This window comes from Gorilla gorilla, chromosome 15 (assembly GCF_029281585.2).
Source record: "Gorilla gorilla gorilla isolate KB3781 chromosome 15, NHGRI_mGorGor1-v2.1_pri, whole genome shotgun sequence".
In the NCBI taxonomy this organism is placed as follows: Eukaryota; Metazoa; Chordata; class Mammalia; order Primates; family Hominidae; genus Gorilla; species Gorilla gorilla.
In genome coordinates, this window is record NC_073239.2 from 11,689,878 (window position 1) to 11,709,856 (window position 19,979).

Consider the following 19,979-nt stretch of genomic DNA (forward strand, 5'->3'; position numbering starts at 1 on the left):
TGATCCACTGTGCCTGGCTCATATAGCTTGTTAATATCTAATCTGTAATAGGAACAAAAATCCAGAGATCATGTATCTCAGAGATGAAAATGGGTAAACAGAAAAATATGAGAGGAAACCGTCCTGGGAACAGAGGAAAATCTCAACTATCCTTAATATCATCAAAGAAATAACAAAAAGATATGCAGCCATGAAACAAGAATTGGAGTATAAAAAAAGGAACACTCAGAGAACAAGAAAGATTCTTGGATATTAAGAATCTGGGCCGGGCGTGGTGGCTCACGCCTGTAATCCCAGCACTTTGGGAGGCCAAGACGCACGGATCACGAGGTCAGGAGATGCAGATCATCCTGGCTAACATGGTGAAACCCTGTCTCTACTAAAAATACAAAAAATTAGTCAGGCGTGGTGGCAGGTGCCTGTAGTCCCAGCTACTCAGGAGGCTGGTGCAGAAGAATGGCGTGAACCCAGGAGGTGGAGCTTGCAGTGAGCCGAGATCAAGCCACTGCACTCCAGCCTGGGGGAGAGAGGGAGACTCTGTCTCAAAAAATAATAATAATAATAATCTGATGGAAGATGTTAAAAATCCAATACAAGGGTCAAGGAAATACCTCAAAAAGCCAGACAAAGTCTAAGATATGAAAAATAGGAAGAAGAAAAGAAAAACTCAGTAATTAAAAGAAGAGGTCCAACATCCAACTATTAAAAACAACAGAGAAAATCAAGGCAAGGAAACTGTCAAAATAAGAATATCCATAATAATAACATTTCTAAGAATAGAAGGACATTAGAATCTCAGAATGAAAAGACTCACCCAATCACCCAATAATCACAATAAGAAAAAGAAAATCCACATCAAAGCTCATTTTTATAAAACTTCATTTACATCAGACCCAAAGAGAACATCCTAACAGCTTCCACAGAGGAAAAACACGTTATAGAAAAAGAATCTATTCTACAAGAATGGTATTGGACTTCTCAAAAGCAATAGCAGAAGCTATAAAGGAATAAATAATGCCTTCAAAGCTCTATGGAGAAAATAATTTTCAACTCCAAATTCTACAGCTTACCAAACCTTAAAATTATTTTTTCATCCAAGCATCCTTTAACAAGAAGTTATAGGACACACTCTTCTAAAAGTTGGACATGAAATCAAGAAAAGAGTGAGATCTAATAATAAACTCACCCAGAAGTGAGGTAAAGACATCTCCTAGAACCATGATGATAAGAAAATCCCAAGACAACTCTTGTACAGCAGAACTAGACCAGTCCAGATTATAGTAGGAAGGTTTCCAGGAGAGACAGCTCAAAGGAGAGGAAAAAATGGGACTTACACATTTTTTAACAGATCTGATTGTATAGAAAGCTATATTTAAAGCCTTCTACAAAGCTGCTGGAGAGTATGAAAAAACCTTAAATGTTCAAAGAAAATTAGACAAACGAGAAAAATGAGGGGCAGGGGAGGAGCAATTAAAAACCAAAAAGGTTATAAAATGAAAAGACAGTATGATGAAAAATATTTATAGGTTTTTGATCTCTCTCTTTTTTTTTTTTTTTTTTTGAGACAGGGTCTTGCTCTGTCATCCAGGCTGGAGTGCAGTGGCACAATCGATCTTGGCTCACTGCAACCTCCACCTCCTGGGTTCAAGCGATTCTCTTGCCTCAGCCTCCCGAGTAGCTAGAACTACAGGCATGCGCCACCATGCCCAGCTAATGTTTTTTGTTTTTGAGACAAGGTCTCACTGTCACTCAGGCTAGAGTGCAGTGGTGCAATCACAGCTCACTGCAGCCTCAACCTCCCAGGCTCAAGCGCTCCTCCCACCTCAGCCTCCCAAAGTGCTGGGATTACAGGTATAAGCCACTGTGCCCATCCTTATTTATGGATTTACAATGATTAAAAAAAAATACTGAAGCTGATTATTGAAACCTATTCTGTAGCTATATTGGAAAGATAAGGAATGGGAAAACAAAGTGTAAGTGGGTTAAAATTCTCATTTACCGTAACAGATACATAATGTCTACAGCTAACAGAGAAAGAAAGAAAGCAACACAGATCTACTATTAAACACATGGTGGAAAATACCAGAAGAAAGAGCTAAAATATTTGAAGGGAGGTGGAGGTGGTACTTTTTGTTACAAGCAGTTTAACATTAGCTAACTTCTTAAGCAATATGCACATGCTTTTTTTTGAAAACCAAAAACAAATACATTAGCAAACTACTGTAATCAAGAAAAAGATAATGTAATAGAAAAATGAGCAAATAATATCAACAGGTAATTTAAAAAATGGCTTATATAAGCATATGAGAACATGGTAAACCAGGATGAGCAATCAAGACATAAACAAAAGAGATGCCATTGGAGGTAAAACAAACAAAAAATGTGGCACAGCTGTGGGAAAATGATTATTTTCATACACTGTGGGAGTTTAGAATCGATACCATTTTTGAAGGAACATTTGATAAAACTGAGCTGTGTGTTCCCTTTGACAGAAGTTCCATTTCTAGTGCATTCTACAAAAAATATTGACTTGTACAGACATGTTCACTGTAGCACTGATTAGTTCCTATAAATAAGGATTTGGTGAAATAGAGTACTTTGGCTTATAAGATACTTTTTATAAAGTATTATAAAATACTTTTTGTAATTGTTAAAAAATATGGCAGGAAGAGATTCCCAAACATTATTAAAAAAAAAAGTCAAAGAGCAGTATGAAAGCATACGCATAAACATGTACTTATACATATATCTGAAAGAACACACACCAAGCTATTAACCTTGAGGAGTGGAATTGGGGACATAAGGGGCATGGACTGTAGGAGGGCTTTATTATCTGCATTTTCAAATCATAAAGCTTAAGTTTATTACATGTATCATTTTTTTAACAATGGAATAGAAGTTAAACTTCCAGCTTAGCTTTCATGAGCTCTATTATCAAGATCAGAATAATTATTTATATCATAAAAAACATTTCAGTATCAATGTTCCACATACCCTCTTATTGTATTGTTTGTCTCAGGATCACCAGGGTCCAATGTTTCTTTTAAGAAGTTTATATAATGTATCCAAAGGTCAACACTAAGAGGTATTGCCTGAAGCCCCCGCCGATAAACCTAAGAAGAAAACAGCAAACTGTACTTCAAATATTTAATTATTTCTTAACAGAGAGGCAACACTGTGTTATCCGGTGAACCTTAGAAATACTAATTACTGGAATTTTGTTTAAATAATCTACCATTACCATTTGGGTGGAGGTTGGATAGAACATGGCAATGTTCTGATCCCCACGTGCAGAGTCTTGATCTTCAAAGCGCAGCAGTCCCTGCATTCTGACCGGGTTGTGTGGGCAGGCTTTGGGTTACAGACCATAGGGCACAGACCCATTAGAGCATCAATGACAGCGTCTGACCAAAAATGCAATAAGACGTAGCAAATGTGACTAGCAAACCAACTATATTGTTTGGAAAATGAGAAATAAATGTAAGTGAGAGAAAAGCCCTGCCCTACTTGTTAAGCTGCAGTGTAATACAGAGGCTTGCACTGCAAAGCTTGACAAACTGTAGAGGTTTAACGCACCTGCCAACAAAGAGAGAAAATATTAGCTACAAATGCCACAAGAGTGACAAATGCAAATAAATACCCTATAAAAATTGTTTGACCATAAATGGTAGGTACTGCCAGCCAAAAAAAAAAAAAAAAAAAACTTTGTTTTGTTATTAATTGGCTTACAGTACCTATTGGAGATAAGTTTATTCAGTGATGTACGCACCTCATCTGATGGTTTAATGTTGTCGTGCCGCTTTTCAAGGTCTGCATACTTTTTCCAGTAACCATAACAATACGGATAGTGTATGAAAAATCTGTCAAATGCCTTCCTGGCAGCCATCAAGTGATTCTGATAAAAATAAAACAGTATTTAAATATTGTGGAAATTTCTGTCAAAAAAATATTTATTATTCCTTTCAAACGTTATTATCTAAAAAAAAAATAATAAATGGCAGGCTTAAAAACTCCACATGCAGGCTGCTCTGCCGATGGAGCAGCCCTTCTTTTATTCCTTTACTTTCTTCATAAACTTGCTTTCACTTAAAAAAAAAAAAAAAAAAAAAAAAAAAAAAAAAAAAACCTACACAGGCAGCAGCCCCCTTTTCCTTCTAAATGCAATTGAAACAGAAGGAACTAATTTTGCCAACTTTTTATTTCAGCAATTTTACACACACACTTACACCTCAATTATTACAAAACATTAAGCTTTGACACTACTGACTCTCTACAACATACAAAAGCTGTAAGCTATTTTCAAAGCTAAAAATGTAGCTACCTAATGTTATTCAACTTCATTTGAAAATTATGAGTCGATTTTAATCATAAACAATAAGGTCTACTGTTTCAATATAAATTAATGACTTGATTAATTTGTCCCTTCTGATACCATTTTAATAGTTACTAACCTCCTGTTCTACATATTGAAGCAAATATACCCAGCCTGTAAAATCCTGAGGATTATTTTCTACAGTTTTCCAAAATTTTTCATATTCTGGAGGGAAATTTGCTTCTGTTTCTGTCAGCGTCACTGGAAGGTCCACAGCACTTGCCATTTCAGTTTCTTCTGTAGATGCATTCACATTGGGAGAGTCATCAGGTGACTGTTCCATTTCTGTAACGTTCATAATCTCAGTACTGAAATCAGTAGGATGTTCTACCACTACCTCTGAACTGTTGCCTGTGCTGCCATTACTAGAATTTCTGTATTCATCCATGTGAGAATTTTGCATACTGTCTTCAGTTAACGATCTGTGGAAACACGAAAAAAAGAGAAATATCTTCCAAATGCCAATAAAATTATTTGGCCTCAACAACACCTTTTAAAAAGCCCTAATTTAGCTATTAAAGAAATATTAATGTGAGTCTTAATCCCCTACAAGTCAGAATCAGAAGGTTCATTAGTTTTTATATTGTAAATAAAATTATAAATTCTTCACAAAACTGCCATTTTGTTGTTGGTATTTGAATGAAAACCATAACTGTGGATTTGTTACCTCATTCAAAAAACAGGTAAGTACACTGCCTGCTACCCAATGAAGAAATACTATTTAAAATTCAATGTTTCGTATTTAGGTAAGAATCTGATTCGGTGCCTGAATGTTACCTTGCTATCAATCACTGGAAAATGGCATATCTTTAACGACTGTTCTGGAGGCTAAAAGTAAAACTGACAAAAATTCTGGTCATGGGTATAAACATTTCAAAAGGAAGCTCATCACTTGGCTCAGGATAAAGTTTTAGAAAAGATAAAATCATATTGCTTAAATATATCTATATACTTACGAATTATAAATCCTGACAGCTAGGTTTCAACTTTATTATAGAAGATATAAATTATGGCTTTAAAAAATTAAACAGTAATTTTTAAAGTGAATAAATGTTACTTAAAACACATTTAAGGGGCCAGGCATGGTGGCACACAGCTGCAGTCCCAGCTACTCAGGAGATGCTGGGGCAGGAGGATCACCTGAGCCCAGAAGTTCAAGGCTGCTGTAAGCATTGACCCTGCTACGATACTCCAGCCTGGGCAACAGAGCACGACCCTACCTCTAAAAAACATATTTGAGAAAGGCTTACAGTCTGGATGATAACTACATAATATATTTAAAATTATGTCATCTAATTTTTAAGGCTATAAGGTAATAAGCAATTACCCCTTTAAGGTAGTACCACATTATATTTTCATAATTACCTTCATCTCTTCCACTAACAGCTTAAATGGAAACCAAATCATTAAATTATAGGGCATGTCTCATTTTTTTTAAAATGAGGAATTATTCTCAAAATTAAGCAGACCATAAAACTGATTTACTCTTGAAATATACTTAGAATATACTACTACTTAATATATTAATAGTAGTTAATTAAAAAGATGACTAAAACTTTAAAGACAATAATGCAAAGGAAGAAATGCAAATGACCAATAAACATAAAAAAGACCTATATCTTTACTAATAAAGACATAAATCAAAATAATGAGTGTACCAAATAGCAACTGTACATATTTTATACTATGGAAATAATCAGAAAAAACATGTATTTGTTTAAGGGCATTCATTACCAGCACTGTTGCATAGCAAAACTGGAGGGTGTATTAAGAAAAAGACTGCTTTGGCCGGGCGTGGTGGCTCATGCCTGTAATCCCAGCACTTTGGGAGGCTGAGGCAGGCGGATCACCTGAGGTTGGGAGTTCGAGACCAGCCTCACCAACAAGGAGAAACCCTGTCTCTACTAAAAATACCAAATTAGCCGGGCGTGGTGGCACATGTCTGTAATCCCAGCTACTCAGGAGGCTGAGGCAGGAGACTCTCTTGAACCTGGGAGGAGGAGGGTACAGTGAGCCGAGATCATGACATTGCACTCCAGCCTGGGCAACAAGAGTGAAACTCCGTCTCAAAAAAAAAAAAAAGGAAAAGAAAAAGACTGCTTTAATAAATAGTATACTCGGCCAGGCACGGTGGCTCATGCCCGTAATCCCAGCACTTTGGGAGGCCGAGGAGGGTAGACCACCTGAGGTCAGGAGTTCAAGACCAGCCTGTCCAGCATGGTGAAACCCCATCTCTACTAAAAATACAAAAAATTAGCAGGGTGTGGTGGCACGTGTCTGTAGTTCCAGCTACTCGGGAGGCTGAGGCAGGAGTATCACTTGAACCTGGGAGGTGAAGGTTGCAGTGAGCCAAGATCGTGCCACTGCACTCCAGCCTGGGCAATACAGTGAGATTCCGTCTCAAAAAAAAAATAAATCATATACTCACATAATGGAATAATAAGAATTAAAAAGGAAATATGTATATCTGTATTGATACAGAAAAATATCCATTATAGATTTTTTAAATACATATATATGCATACACACATGCACTCAGAGATTTTTAAGGATTTACACCAAATAAAATACAATAAAACTGACAGCTGGTGTTAACAATTGTTCTCCATACAAAAGAGAGATGTGTGCTTTATTCTTTTTGCTTATCTGCAATTACTTAACTGAATGGGGGGAGAAGTTTTTTGTTATTTTTTTAAAAAGCCAGCTATAGGTTGACTGGATACATTTTTTTTTTTTTTACAATTATATGTCTACCATACTTTAAAAATCTGAGTTTCACTACCGTCTATGCAGAAATTTGCAAATCTGGCTCCAAACAAGTCAACTAGTAAGCTGTTTAAAACTAATATAGATTCCTTACCGACTACATGATTCTGAGGTCTAGGGAAGGGCCAAGAAAGTTATACTTCTACCAAGTTCTCTAAATAATTCAGAAAAACAGAAACTTGTTTGTGGGTAAACTCTGGAGAGTATAACTTTTGGATTGAAGAATAATACTAAATTTGGAAAGATGCTGACGACTTTTTTTTTTTTTTTTTTTTTTTTTTTGAGACAGAGTCTCGATCTGTCACCCAGGCGGGAGTGCAGTGGCGCAATCTCGGCTCACTGCAGCCCTCGCCTTCCGGGTTCAAGCGATTCTCCTGCCTCAGCCTCCTGAGTAGCTGGGACTACAGGCACGCACCACCATGCCCAGCTAATTTTTGTATTTTTAGGAGAGACGAGGTTTCACCATGTTGGCCAGAATGGTCTTGATCTCCTGACCTCATGATCCACCTGCCTCGGCCTCTCAAAGCGCTGGGATTATATGCGTGAGCCACCGTGCACAGCCGATGCTGACAATTTCTCTCTGGAAAAGTTGCACTAGTCATCTGGCAGACACTGTTAGTTGCCTACCCAATATCCCTTCTCACTATTAGTAATTTCCTTACTAATAAAATACTGATTTCATTCAAAGCAGCAATATAGTTAATCTCATGTAAGTGACCACAAAACTGAAAAGAACATCAGCTGCAGAGCTCTGAGAAAGCTTCTGCTTTTTTGACAAAAAGGGACAATCACAACTAGTGTGGTTCTTCCTTCTACCAATTTATTTTTACTTTGGATTTGACCATACCTGAAACGATTCATGTCCATGAAGTAGTCTATAAGGCATTGGCCAAGAAAATTAAGAAATACCAACCTTGACATCATCAAGCTCTAACAAAATGCCACCTTCCTATTGTGTGAGGAAATAAATTCCTATTTGTTTAAACTACTATCAATATACAAGTTTTCTATTACTTTGAGACAAAATGAATTCCTAACCGATTAAGTCATCAACAGTGCATGAGACTGTCCATTGCTTTATATCCCCGGCAACAATAGCTATCATTTGCTCATCTATTTTTTTTTTTAACAAAGTAGCACCTCATTTTGATTTTTCATTTCCTTAACTATGAGTAAGTAAAATTTTTATTTCTTTTCATAAATGCCTTTTCACATCTTTTGCCCATATTTTCTGTTCATTACTAATTTTTTTCTTATTGGTTTGTATATGCTCTTCGTAAACTAAGAAAGCCAGATCTCTGCAAAATTGTAAAATATCATTATAAGTTTGTCACATTAGTTTTGCATTCGGGGGCATGTGTCTATGTGTGACCCTTTAAAATTGTCACACGGATACAAAACCCAGATTCTAAAACATTTCCATCATTTCAAAATGTAGCATGGCCAGGCAAAGTGGCTCACACCTATAATCCCAACACTTTGGGAAGCCAAGGTGGGTGGATCGCTTGAAGCCAGATGTTCCAGACCAACCTGGAGAACAAAGTGAGATTCCATCACTACAAAAAAATCTAAAAATTAGCTGGGTGCAGTGGTGTGTGCCTATAGTCCTAGCTACTGAGGAGGCTGGGGTGGGAGAATCACTTGATCATCCAGTAGTTCAAGGCTGCAGTGAACTACTGCACTCCAGCCTGGGAGACAGAGCAAGATTCTATTAAAAACAAGGAAAAAAGAAAAAGAAAGAACAAATAGTATGAAACTATTTTTTTCCTAAGAAAGAATAAATTTTAAATGTTAAAAGACCTTCTGAGTCTGAATGCCATTGAAAGAATTAGCTATAACCAGGTAAATCTAGGGAATACACAAAAATTTGAAAGGAAAAAATGGGACATGTGGGGATGGGGGAAGGGGACAAAAAATTTTCAATGCCTGATGGATGTCCAGCACTATATTACATTCCTCGTAGTGACATATAAGTGTAAGATAAGGTCCTTACTCACTAACGTCTATTAACCAGGTAGAGAAAGAGCTAACACACAACACATACACACACACACAAACACACACACACACACATTCGGAGATAAGCTCTCAAATGAAACAAAGTGAAAGATTATTGAAAAAATCATTTGAAAACAATAGCAATCTATAGATGAAAACATGAAATATAATTAACTTTGAAAAATTATGGAATAATAGAAAAAGAATGGTAAACTATTCTAGAATGTGGAACAACCCATTAAACAACTCTCCTTGACAGCAGACAAGAAGGTAGAAATGATGACTGAAAAGATAAGAGAGACACAGAATGACCAGAATGAAGAGGTTGGTATTGAGAAGTAGAAGGGTAAAAGCAGAGTAAGTAGCATGGAGCCATATTATGGACACAAGAATTTGAGAAGAAATTACAGAAAAAGCAAATCTAGCCAATGCATAATAAAAGAGAATCCAAAGTAGTAGACTACCAGAAAAAAATAAGTTCCCTTCTAGTTCAATGTATGATTAATGTCATCAACTTTTCCAAGTTTAATCACTTCAGGCCCTAGGAAAAGGCAAAGTAACTTGTAAATTTATTTTGTTCTTTTTCCCCCTTCCTTTAAAGAAAAAGATACATTTGAAGATTAATTTTCCAAATGCAAATTAGTCACTAGTTTGTGGTTTTGTATTTCAGAGCTCAGTCTAAAAACAAAATACAAAAAAGACTGTAGGCTGATACATTCTGAGTCATTAACTAGCTACCCTATTCTAATTTCATACTTAGGTGAGACATAAGGGTTTCTTCTGGAATCAGCAAATTTACCACACCCCTGCATCTTCAGAGCCTGTCAATTACTCCACACCCTGCAATCACAGTGTTGTAAAAAGATTTAAGAACATCAACCTTATGCTTATAGAGATCATTTTGATGATTACTTCACAAATCACAGAGTCAAAAGAATACACTAAAGTTATTTTTTAATGAGTTACTCCAACATATTATTTATATGTCAATTATTATCAGTTTATTCTTAACAACAACCAATAATTTTCAACTAGCAACATAAAATGGGAAAGGGTACAGAATAGCTATCAAAAGAAAGAAATAAAACGGGCCAGGCATAGTGGCTCCTGTCTGTAATCTCAGCACTTTGGGAGGCCAAGTAGGCCAATCGCCCATGAGTTCCAGACCAGCCCAGGCAACATAGCAAAAACCATTCTCTACAAAAAAATACAAAAATTAGCCGGAGGCTGAAGTGGGAGGATTGCTTGAGTCTGGGGAGTCAAGGCTGCAGTGAGTCGTGATCGTGCCACTGCACTCCAGCCTGGGTGACAGAGCCAGACCCTGCCTCAAAAAAAAGAAAGAAATCAAGTGTGATACTGACATAAAAACAGTCAAATAGGCCAATGAAATAAAGAACCCAGAAATAAACTCCCTTCTCAAATGGCCCTCAACAAAGTGCTAAGACTGCTCATTGAGGAAGGGATCATCTCTTCAAATGGTGCTTGGAAAACTGGATATCCACGTGCAAAAGAATGAAGTTGGACCCTGGTCTTATACTACATGTAAAAATTAACTTAAAATGAAGTAAAGACCTAAATGTAAAACCTAAAACTATAAAATTCCTAGAAGAAAACGTAGGGGAAAGCTTAATGATACTGGACTTGGCAGTGAACTCTTGCATAATGCCAAAAGCACAGGCAAACAAAAGCAAAAACAGACAAATAGGACTACATCAAATTTAAAAGCTTTTGTGCATAAAAGGACACAATCAGTGGAGTGAAAAGGCAACCTACAGAATGGGAGAAAATATTTGCATATCATATCTCTAATAAGGGGCTAAGTAATCATCTCTTCACTGTATCAGTAATTTTCAAACTGTAGATTGCTTCAGACCAGTTTCTTGAACCTTTCTTCAAATGGAAAATAGAATAGAAAAAAATTTTAGGACAGTGCTTTGCATAGTAAAAGTATATGGTTTTATGACACTTTAATGTAATAATACATATACATCTGTAATTCAACTACTGTGTATCGAGTTGCCTGGCACACAAAGACACTCATTATTTCTGAAGAATGAATGAATGAAAGCATGTCATCTGCACTGCTATAACTTCAATTACTAGCTATTAATGATAATAAGAGATGCTATTTATTGAGCAAATATTTTGTTAAATGCTACTTTCCCTTTTAAAGATGACAAAACCAAAATTCATTAACGTTAAATAACTTGTCTAAATGTACATGAATAGTAAGAAACAGAGCCAAGATTCAACCTCATCCTAACACCAAAACTCTTGCCTCTTCTCTACTAACTTGTACAGCCCAGACATTCTATTTCTGTTGAGTTTTGCTTTCTGTTTTTTCCAATTCCGTCCCTTTCAGCTTAGGAACCTTAATACATGCAGTTTCTTCTACCTGAATGCTTCCTCATCCCTTTACCTGACACCACACTCTGACTCAGTGCCTTCAAACTAACTAAAGCCTAATCTTCTGGGCAAAGTTTGCTTTTTAATTTTTTTTTCAACAATTGCTCAGAGAGTAGTTGTTTTCATAATTAATCCAAAATTGTCCTAAGAAATGCCATCATCACAGTGGGCAAAGTTTAACATCATTTCCTGAAAAGTGTTATCATACCCCCCAAATAAATTAGGTTGCCCTCAATCATGCCCCGACAGCATTCTTTTTCTCCATAGCACACAACACATTTGTGATACTTGTTCAATGTGTATCTTCTCTACCAGATTACACATTTCTTGAGAGTAAGGACCATATCTACCAATACACAGGGATACAGTACACCTGGAGGCCTAGTATACACTCAATTCATTGAACAATAAACAAGTAACATTAGTCTTCAGTAACCCATACTAAAACCCAGTATATTGCTTTCATAACCAAATGGGAAGTGGTAAGTGCTTGGGCTTTAGAGGCCAGAAGAACACTTATGAGGCCGGGCGCAGTGGCTCATGCCTGTAATCCCAGCACTTTGGGAGGCTGAGGCGGGCGGATCACGAGGTCAGGAGATAGAGACCATCCTGTCTAACACGGTGAAACCCCGTCTCTACTAAAAATACAAAAAAAAAAAAAAAAAAAAAAAAATTAGCCGGGCATGGTGACGGGCGCCTGTAGTCCCAGCTTCTCGGGAGGCTGAGGTAGGAGAATGGCGTGAACCCAGGAGGCGGAGGTTGCAGTGAGCCGAGATAGCGCCACTGCACTCCAGCCTGGGTGACAGAGCAAGGCTCCATCTCAAACAAAACAAAACAAAACAAAACAAAAAACAGTCTTCTGGCTACTCATTAGGGAACTCTGAGCCAATTACTTAACCTCTCTAAGCCTCATTCACAAAATAATCAAACATATCTCGGTATAAAAATGAATGATCCCCTATCCCACGATGTATACAATTAAGATCTGTGCATCAAAAATAATAATACACTCTGGGCCACCCATGCAGTGGCTCAAACCTGTAATCCCAGCACTTTGGGAAGTCGAGGTGAGAGGACTGCTTGAGTCCAGGAGTTCAAGACCAGTCTGGGCAACATAGGGAAATGCTGTCTCTACAAAAAAATTTAAAAATTAGCTGGGTGTGGTGGCACGCACCTGTAGTCCCAGCAACTTGGGAAGCTGAGGCAGGAGGATCACCGGAGCCCCAGGAGGTGGAGGTTGCAGTGGGCTGACCATGTCAGTGCACTTCAACCTGGGCGACAGAGCGAAATAATACACCTTAAAAAATTAACTATCCCCTTCTTTCCATTCACACTACTAGTGTTATAATTTAAGTATTTATTTTCTCCCCTCTGGATCAATGTTTTCAAATGCAGATTGCTTCAAACCAGCTTCTCATTTTTTAAATGTAGAAAAACAGATATACCACAGTGCATGCACACATTAAGGGCATACTGTTGAAGCACACACAATTGAACTGTTTATTGAGTTAGTGATGTCCATGTACATCTTATTGTGGGCTGCAGTAAAAAAAAAAAAAAAAAAAACTGAGAAACACTGCTGCACTACTGCAAACTAATATTACTCGAATATTAAATTTCCTGATCACAGCTCAACAAGAGTAAAAGGAAAAAAAAATTAAATTGGGTGAGAATGAGGCCTTATCAGTTTTGTTCACCGCTGTCCCCCTTGAACCTGAAATAATACTTGCCGTGTAAAAGCACAACAAATATCTCTGAATGATATATCCAGTCTCAACTTAACTTTCCAAAAGTGATTAATCTTACAATACTCCTCCTCGTTGCCATTTCCAGAGTCCCTTAGATTTTTCCTTTCTGGGCCTTGACAAAAGCTGTTCCCCCAGACTAATAAAAGTCCTCCCTTTTTCAACTCACCAAACCAGTCGATTCCTTTTCACTACATTACACTTTATTATAAAATCATATGATAGGCACAAAGGACACAAGTATAAAATGAAACAACATAAAGTGAATAGGCAATATATAAAAAATACATTTATCATACCTTTCACTTTTAGTATAATTATGACGTACATTAAGTATTTCAGTGACAATTATGCCATCTTAAAATTTAAAAGGTCTTTTGGAGGATGACTTCAATTACTAACACTTAATTAAAAATGGGACATTTGGGCCGGGCACGGTGGCTCACGTCTGTCATCTTAGCACTTTGGGAGGCCGAGGCAGGCAGATCACCTGAAGTCAGGAGTTCTAGACCAGCCTGGCTAACATGGTGAAACCCCGTTTCTACTAAAAATACAAAAAATTAGGCGTGGTGGCGCGCATCTGTAATCCCAGCTACTGGGGAGGCTGAGGCAGGAGAATGACTTGAACCCGGGCGGCGGAGGTTGCGGTGAGCCAATCGCGCCATTGCACTCCAGCTTGGGCAACAAGAGTGAAATGCCATCTTTTGACCTAATACCTTTTTTTTTTTCTCTGTATGCCTCTTATTCCTGTAGAGGTACTTAAAAATTATACCATTGACTATTCTTTTTCATAAACACAGCAATATATAAAAATCTGAAGTCATCACTAAAGACTGAAAGGAGTTTTGGGTAGAGCAAAAACAAGTAGCTTTGCAATACACAAATCTCACCCACAAGGCAATCTGGAGATTTGGGATGTAAGAAGAAAAGAAACTATCATAACCACTGGTTTTGGCAGCTGTTTTTAGGGGCTAAGTAGTCACACGCTGACTTTTTAAAGTCTCTACATATTAAACACTGTGTTCCAGAAACTAGATTTTGCATATGTATTTACATAAACGTCTACATCAATCTTCGGCTTTTTGGAAAACGTACCATTTGGCTGGAACTATACTACTTTCTTCCTCCTTTGGCTATTTTTAATTTTTTTGGAAGTCCTATCTTCCATGTATATTTGTTAAAACATACCACAGAAAACAGCACATACAATTTTTATCATTTGACTTTTAAACATCTTCTTATTCAATTATAAGATAAGCAAGGAAAAATATTCTGAGACTTTACACAAATAATGTCTCATACCACCTATGAGCCATCTATGCTCAACCCCTACTTCAAAGTTCACAATCTAAGTACTAGTCCTCTTTAACAAAACTCCTTTCCATCACTTTATCCCTACTAGAGAGTGAACAGTGGAAAGTTCCAACTTTTGCAACTCTAGAATGAGGTTATAAATCTAGAGGGAGGAGGAAAACCTGACAGTAGACGCTTGTTCTTTTCACTCCATTCAAGCTCCCATACAGCCTAAGACACTTAAGTTTCAACATGAGCTTCATACGTCCCTGTCCAAAACTTGCTTTCTCAAGCCTCACGCTTTCCAGCTGTAGCAAAGTTTATTTCTAAACAGATTAAATCAGTTGCTAAATAATCTGAAGTCCTCAAACAGAAGGCCATATGAGTATCAAACGAAAAAAACAACATTTGAATCAGCATAAATTTACATGGTATTATGGCATCATTACTAATACACTGAGCAGTATTACTTATTAACTTCAAGTATTAATTAACTTAAAGATGTGATTTTGGAGAAAAACACCAGTGGTGGTCTCTGATTACCAAAGTTAAACATTCTTAAGCACAGTCCCTTAAAAAATCCTACCAGGATCAATGATGTCTGTTTTTTCTGTTTTAAAGTATCCTGCCAAAAGCTGTGGGTGCTGTGACTTAGGGTCGCAAAAGTGTTGCTTATGTAGTCAGAAGACAGAACGTGCCCTACAAGGCGCTCACATGCCTTAGTAATAGAACGTATATTATCTTCCCAATCCTCTGGCGGCTGCAAATGTGCTCCTTCCACTTCCAGCCACCCCAGCTGTGTTCCAGCTCCGGGAGAAGCAAGGGCTTTAGAATTACCCCCAAATATCTTCCTAAATCCAGGCGAAGGAGGCCCACACTTCTCCACCCTACCTAACGCACCCCTCAACTGAAACGTTTGGTCTAAGAAAAAAATACCTTGCACCGCTCCACCCAACAGGTGGGAAGGAGAAAGGAACGGACAGCTGGGCGCTGAATCCGAGCCAGGCCTCAAACAGGGCGGGAGAGGGAGGCCGCGGCCAGAGCGCGGCCTGAAACCCGGCAGGCCCCTTTCAGTACCAACTACCACCCTCTGCCCCAGCTAATTTCAAGGAGCCCGCCCCAGCAGACCTTATGATGGATGCCACTTGATGCCATGAGCCGAAGCCTGTGACGACCTAGCCGAAGATGGCACTTCACCGCCTCCGTCCCCACAGCCACCACAGCAGCCGCCACCCGCGCCACGGCCGCCTGGTCCAGGGCACGATGCGCATGCGTCAGTGTCCCTGGAGGCGAAAAAGTCACGTGGGTTCGCAGCGCGCAGGCCTGGCCCTCCCAGGGATCCTCGCTGCCCGTGCGGCCCCAGCCCCGCCCCCGCAGCCCCGCTCCGTCCCGCCGCAGCGAGGGCGGGGACCGCTGCGCCTACCTGCTTTTCCCTCCATAGGGACTTCCCAAAGGAAAGGAGGGCGTTTAGGGGCTTTCACACGCCTGATCTTAAACACAGCGCCCTGACCCCTCCCCTCCAAAAACGGCAAAATGTCATTTTTGGGGGCAAATCTAAGGTTTTCCCTACAATTGTTCAAGCTTTCATACTAAAACATTTACCTAAAAACGGGCAGAAATTCAGCCTTAAACCCACAAATCCCACGATGGTATGGACCCTGGGCCCACTCAGGTTTCCTGAAAACTAAACAATTCTGGAGTTAGGGGTTTGGAGAACGGGCTATTGTTAAAGAAAAAAGTATTTAGTGACACTTGTTAAAGCACAAAAAGAGGACTTTATTCAGGACCATCGCAACAGGTATAGGGACCACTGACTGCAATGGAGACTTGCAGTGGGGAAAGAGATATTGGGCTCAACTCCTCATACAGCATGGGCAAGTGGAGATTTATAGCCAAGGAGCGGTGGTAAGTGAATGTATAATTACTAAGAGGAAACATCAGGGTAAGGGGGATTTTGGCTAAACCCACCTAATAGGATTTTTGCTGAAGACAGGCCAAGATAATGAGGCATCACCTGGGGGATGGTGGAGACTGAAGAACCTGATCAGATATTGAGGATGATCAGCTATCAAGGATAGGGGTTTATTGCTAATCTGACTTAGCAAAGTTCTTTGCTTAAACTGGATTTTACAAAGAAAGTGTACAGAAGAGCCTAGCAGAAGATTCAGAAACCTGACTAAAGTTGGCCAAGCAAAAAAAAAAAAATCTTTGTATCTAAAGGGATATGTTATCCTCTGGACAAATTGAGGGGGGCTGTGCGTTAACAATCTTAGCAGTCCTCTTCAGTTGTACCACCATCTCCACTTTAATAAAAAAAAATTTTCTTTCAAATCTGGCCTCTCTCCCTTTAAGATTCTGTTACATTTGTGCCCCCGCATTCACCCGTCACTTACCATGTAATCTGTTGTTCCAGGTGCATTAGTATTACTACTGGGCTCCAAGTTCCTCATCTGAAATCTGTCTCCTCTGAAATAATTATTTACAAGACGACGTTTCTTGCCACAACGCAGGTTAATCATAAATCCTCTCACCAGCACCTTTCCCTCGAAATACCAAATTCAGTCTTTTTTCCTACCTTTTACTTGCATCACACTGCACCTAGTAGTAGCTTTCCCTTTCCATTTGCCTCTTCTACTTTCCAAGCTAACTTTTTTGGATTCTCTGACAGTGTGGCCATGTTTTTTGTTTGTTTGTTTGTTTCACAGGTTTAAACAGCAGCTTTTAAATGTTTACTATGGGAAGAATAGTCAAGGGAGTGGTGCGTTGGGAAGACAGACCAGAGTTTGCTGCTGGCACTGTTACGCAGGGACTGTTTGGCGTGACCTTCACTCCTTTTCTGGTTCTTTGGTCTTTCTAAGGTGGCCTCAATTTCTTTATCAGTAAATAAGATTATCTCTGAGATATCATTCACTCAAATAGCCATTTTATAAAAATCTACTTGCATCTTCAACTTCATTCACTGTGGATTGTTTTCCTTTATCTAGTTTTCACATTTTACCTTTCAAGCCGGTGCTATTGCTCTCACTCCCCTGCTTAAAAACCTCCACTGGTTTCCTCCTCCACTTTTTTTTGGTTTTTTTTTTTTTTTAAGAAATCCTAAACTTTTAGAATGGAAAATACAGTGTTTTCATAATCATGCCAGCCTTCTCACTGTTTCTGCCTCCCCGTAACTCCACAGAACCTACTGTTCCCACAGCCCTTTTATGTGTGGAAACCTTTAAGTGGGCTCTTCTCTTTGCCTAAAATGTGATCCCCGCTGGCAGAAACATACATTATCTTAAAAACTGATTTAGCCGGCAGGGCATGGTGGCTCATGCCTGTAATCCCAGCGCACTTTGGGAGACCGAGGCAGGGAGATCATGAGGTCAGGAGCTCGAGACCAGCATGACCAACATGGTGAAACCCCATCTCTACTAAAAATACAAAAATTAGCTGGGTGTGGTGGCGCACGCCTGTAATCCCAGCTACTCAGGAGGCTGAGGCAGTAGAATCAATTGAACCCGGGAGGCAAAGGTTGCAGTGAGCCAAGATGGTGCCACTGCACTCCAGCCTGGGAGACCGAGTGAGACTCCATCTCAAAACAAAAACAAAAAACAAAAAAAAAAAAATTGATTTACCCTTAGTTGACTTTTTAAAAATTGTGTATCACAATTATAAACTTTGGGAAGAAAAAAGATATTATACCAAATAATGTAGTTTAGAGGGTAGTGGTGTGTCCGGAATTGGTGGGTTCTTGGTCTCACTGACTTCAAGAATGAAGCCGTGAACCCTCATGGTGAGTGTTACGGCTCTTAAGGTGGCGTGTCTGGACTTGTTCATTCCTCCCGGTGGGCTCGTGGTCTCTCTGGCTTCAGGAGTGAGCCTGCAGACCTTCGCGGTGAATATTACAGCTCATAAAAGCAGTGTGGACCCAAAGAGTGAGCAGTAGCAAGATTTATTGCAAAGAGCAAAAGAACAAAGCTTCCACAGTGTGGACGGGGACTCAAGCAGGTTGTGACTGCTGGCTCAGGCAGCCTGCTTTTATTCTCTTATCTGGCCCCACCCATATCCTGCTGATTGGTAGAGGGAGTGGTCTGTTTTGACAGGGCGCTGATTGGTGTGTTTACAATCCCTGAGCTAGACACAAAGGTTCTCCACCTCCCCACTAGATGAGCAAGATACAGAGTGTGGACACAAAGGTTCTCCAAGTCCCCACCAGAGTAGCTAGATACAGTGTCGACTGGTGCATTCACAAACCCTAAGTTAGACACAGGGTGCTGATTGGTGTGTTTACAAACCTTGAGCTAGATACAGAGTGCCGATTGGTGTATTTACAATCCCTGAGCTAGACATAAAGGTTCTCCAAGGCCCCACCAGAGTAGCTAGATACAGAGTGTCGATTGGTGCATTCACACACCCTGAGCTAGACACAGAGCGCTGATTGGTGTATTTACAATCCCTGAGCTAGACATAAAGGTTCTCCACGTTCCCACCAGACTCAGGAGCCCAGCTGGCTTCACCCAGTAGATCCCGCTCTGGGGCTGCAGGTGGAGCTGCCCGCCAGTCCCGCGCCCTGCGCCCGCACTCCTCAGCCGTCGGGTGGTCGATGGGCCTGGGCGCCGTGGAGCAGGGGGCGTAGCTCATCGGGGAGGCTCGGCCGCACAGGAGCCCAGGGAGGGGGTGGGAGGCTCAGGCATGGCGGGCTGCAGGTCCCGAGCCCTGCCCCGAGGGAAGGCAGCTAAGGCCCGGCGAGAAATCGAGCGCAGCGCCGGTGGGCTGGCACTGCTGGGGAACCCAGTACACCCTCCGCAGCCGCTGGCCGGGGTGCTAAGCCCCTCATTGCCCGGGGCCGGCAGGGCCGGGCGGCTGCTCCGAGTGCGGGGCCGCCAAGCCCACGCCCACCCGGAACTCCAGCTGGCCTGCAAGCTCCGGCGCAGCCCCGGTTCCCGCTGGCGCCTCTCCCTCTACACCTCCCTGAAAGCTGAGAGAGCCGGCTCCGGCCTTGGCCAGTCCTGAAAGGGGCTCCCACAGTGCAGCGGTGGGCTGAAGGGCTCCTCAAGTGCCACCAAAGTGGGAGCCCAGGCAGAGGAGGCGCCGAGAGCGAGCGAAAGCTGTGAGGACTGCCAGCACGCTGTCACCTCTCAGTGGGTTCTAAAAAACAATATTTAAAGTCATGTGATCTCAGAAACAGAACAAAGAAGTCAGACAAATGGGAAATGATATTATTTATTAATGCATTTCTTCCATTTGCCCCTCCAGATCAACAGATCATCCACCCTGCTCCATTATTTGGAGATTGACCCTTATAGACCGTATCAATAGGTTCTCTTGCTTCCTGGTTTCTGGTTGAGTATGGTCAAGACAAAGTCCTGGCAGAGTGGAATTGAGGAGTGAGGTCAGGGTATTTATTCCTCCAGCTC

At 40.2% G+C, this 19,979-nt stretch overlaps 1 protein-coding gene and 1 non-coding gene across 7 annotated transcripts in view; both read right to left on the reverse strand.

The window, feature by feature from the left end:
• PRPF39 (pre-mRNA processing factor 39) overlaps positions 1 to 15,888 on the reverse strand; it is a 31,449-nt gene extending 15,561 nt beyond the window's left edge. The window contains exons 1-4 of one of the 6 annotated variants that reach the window (XM_019009980.4): positions 15,709 to 15,888; positions 4,452 to 4,794; positions 3,770 to 3,895; positions 2,995 to 3,113 (exon numbers count right to left, since the gene is read on the reverse strand). In XM_019009980.4, coding sequence (XP_018865525.1) covers positions 2,995 to 3,113; positions 3,770 to 3,895; positions 4,452 to 4,775 — 569 coding nt within the window. In that variant the 5' untranslated portion in view covers positions 4,776 to 4,794; positions 15,709 to 15,888. Of the gene's footprint in view, positions 1 to 2,994; positions 3,114 to 3,241; positions 3,898 to 4,451; positions 4,795 to 15,708 lie in introns of those variants that run through there. The other 5 variants (XM_019009982.4, XM_055361860.2, XM_063697677.1 and 2 more) reach the window with 5 other exon arrangements.
• LOC115930646 (small nucleolar RNA SNORD58) lies at positions 11,643 to 11,708 on the reverse strand. Its single transcript, XR_004067267.1, has one exon. It is a non-coding gene; the product is annotated as a small nucleolar RNA SNORD58 (small nucleolar RNA).
• Positions 15,889 to 19,979: the final 4,091 nt, after the last annotated feature.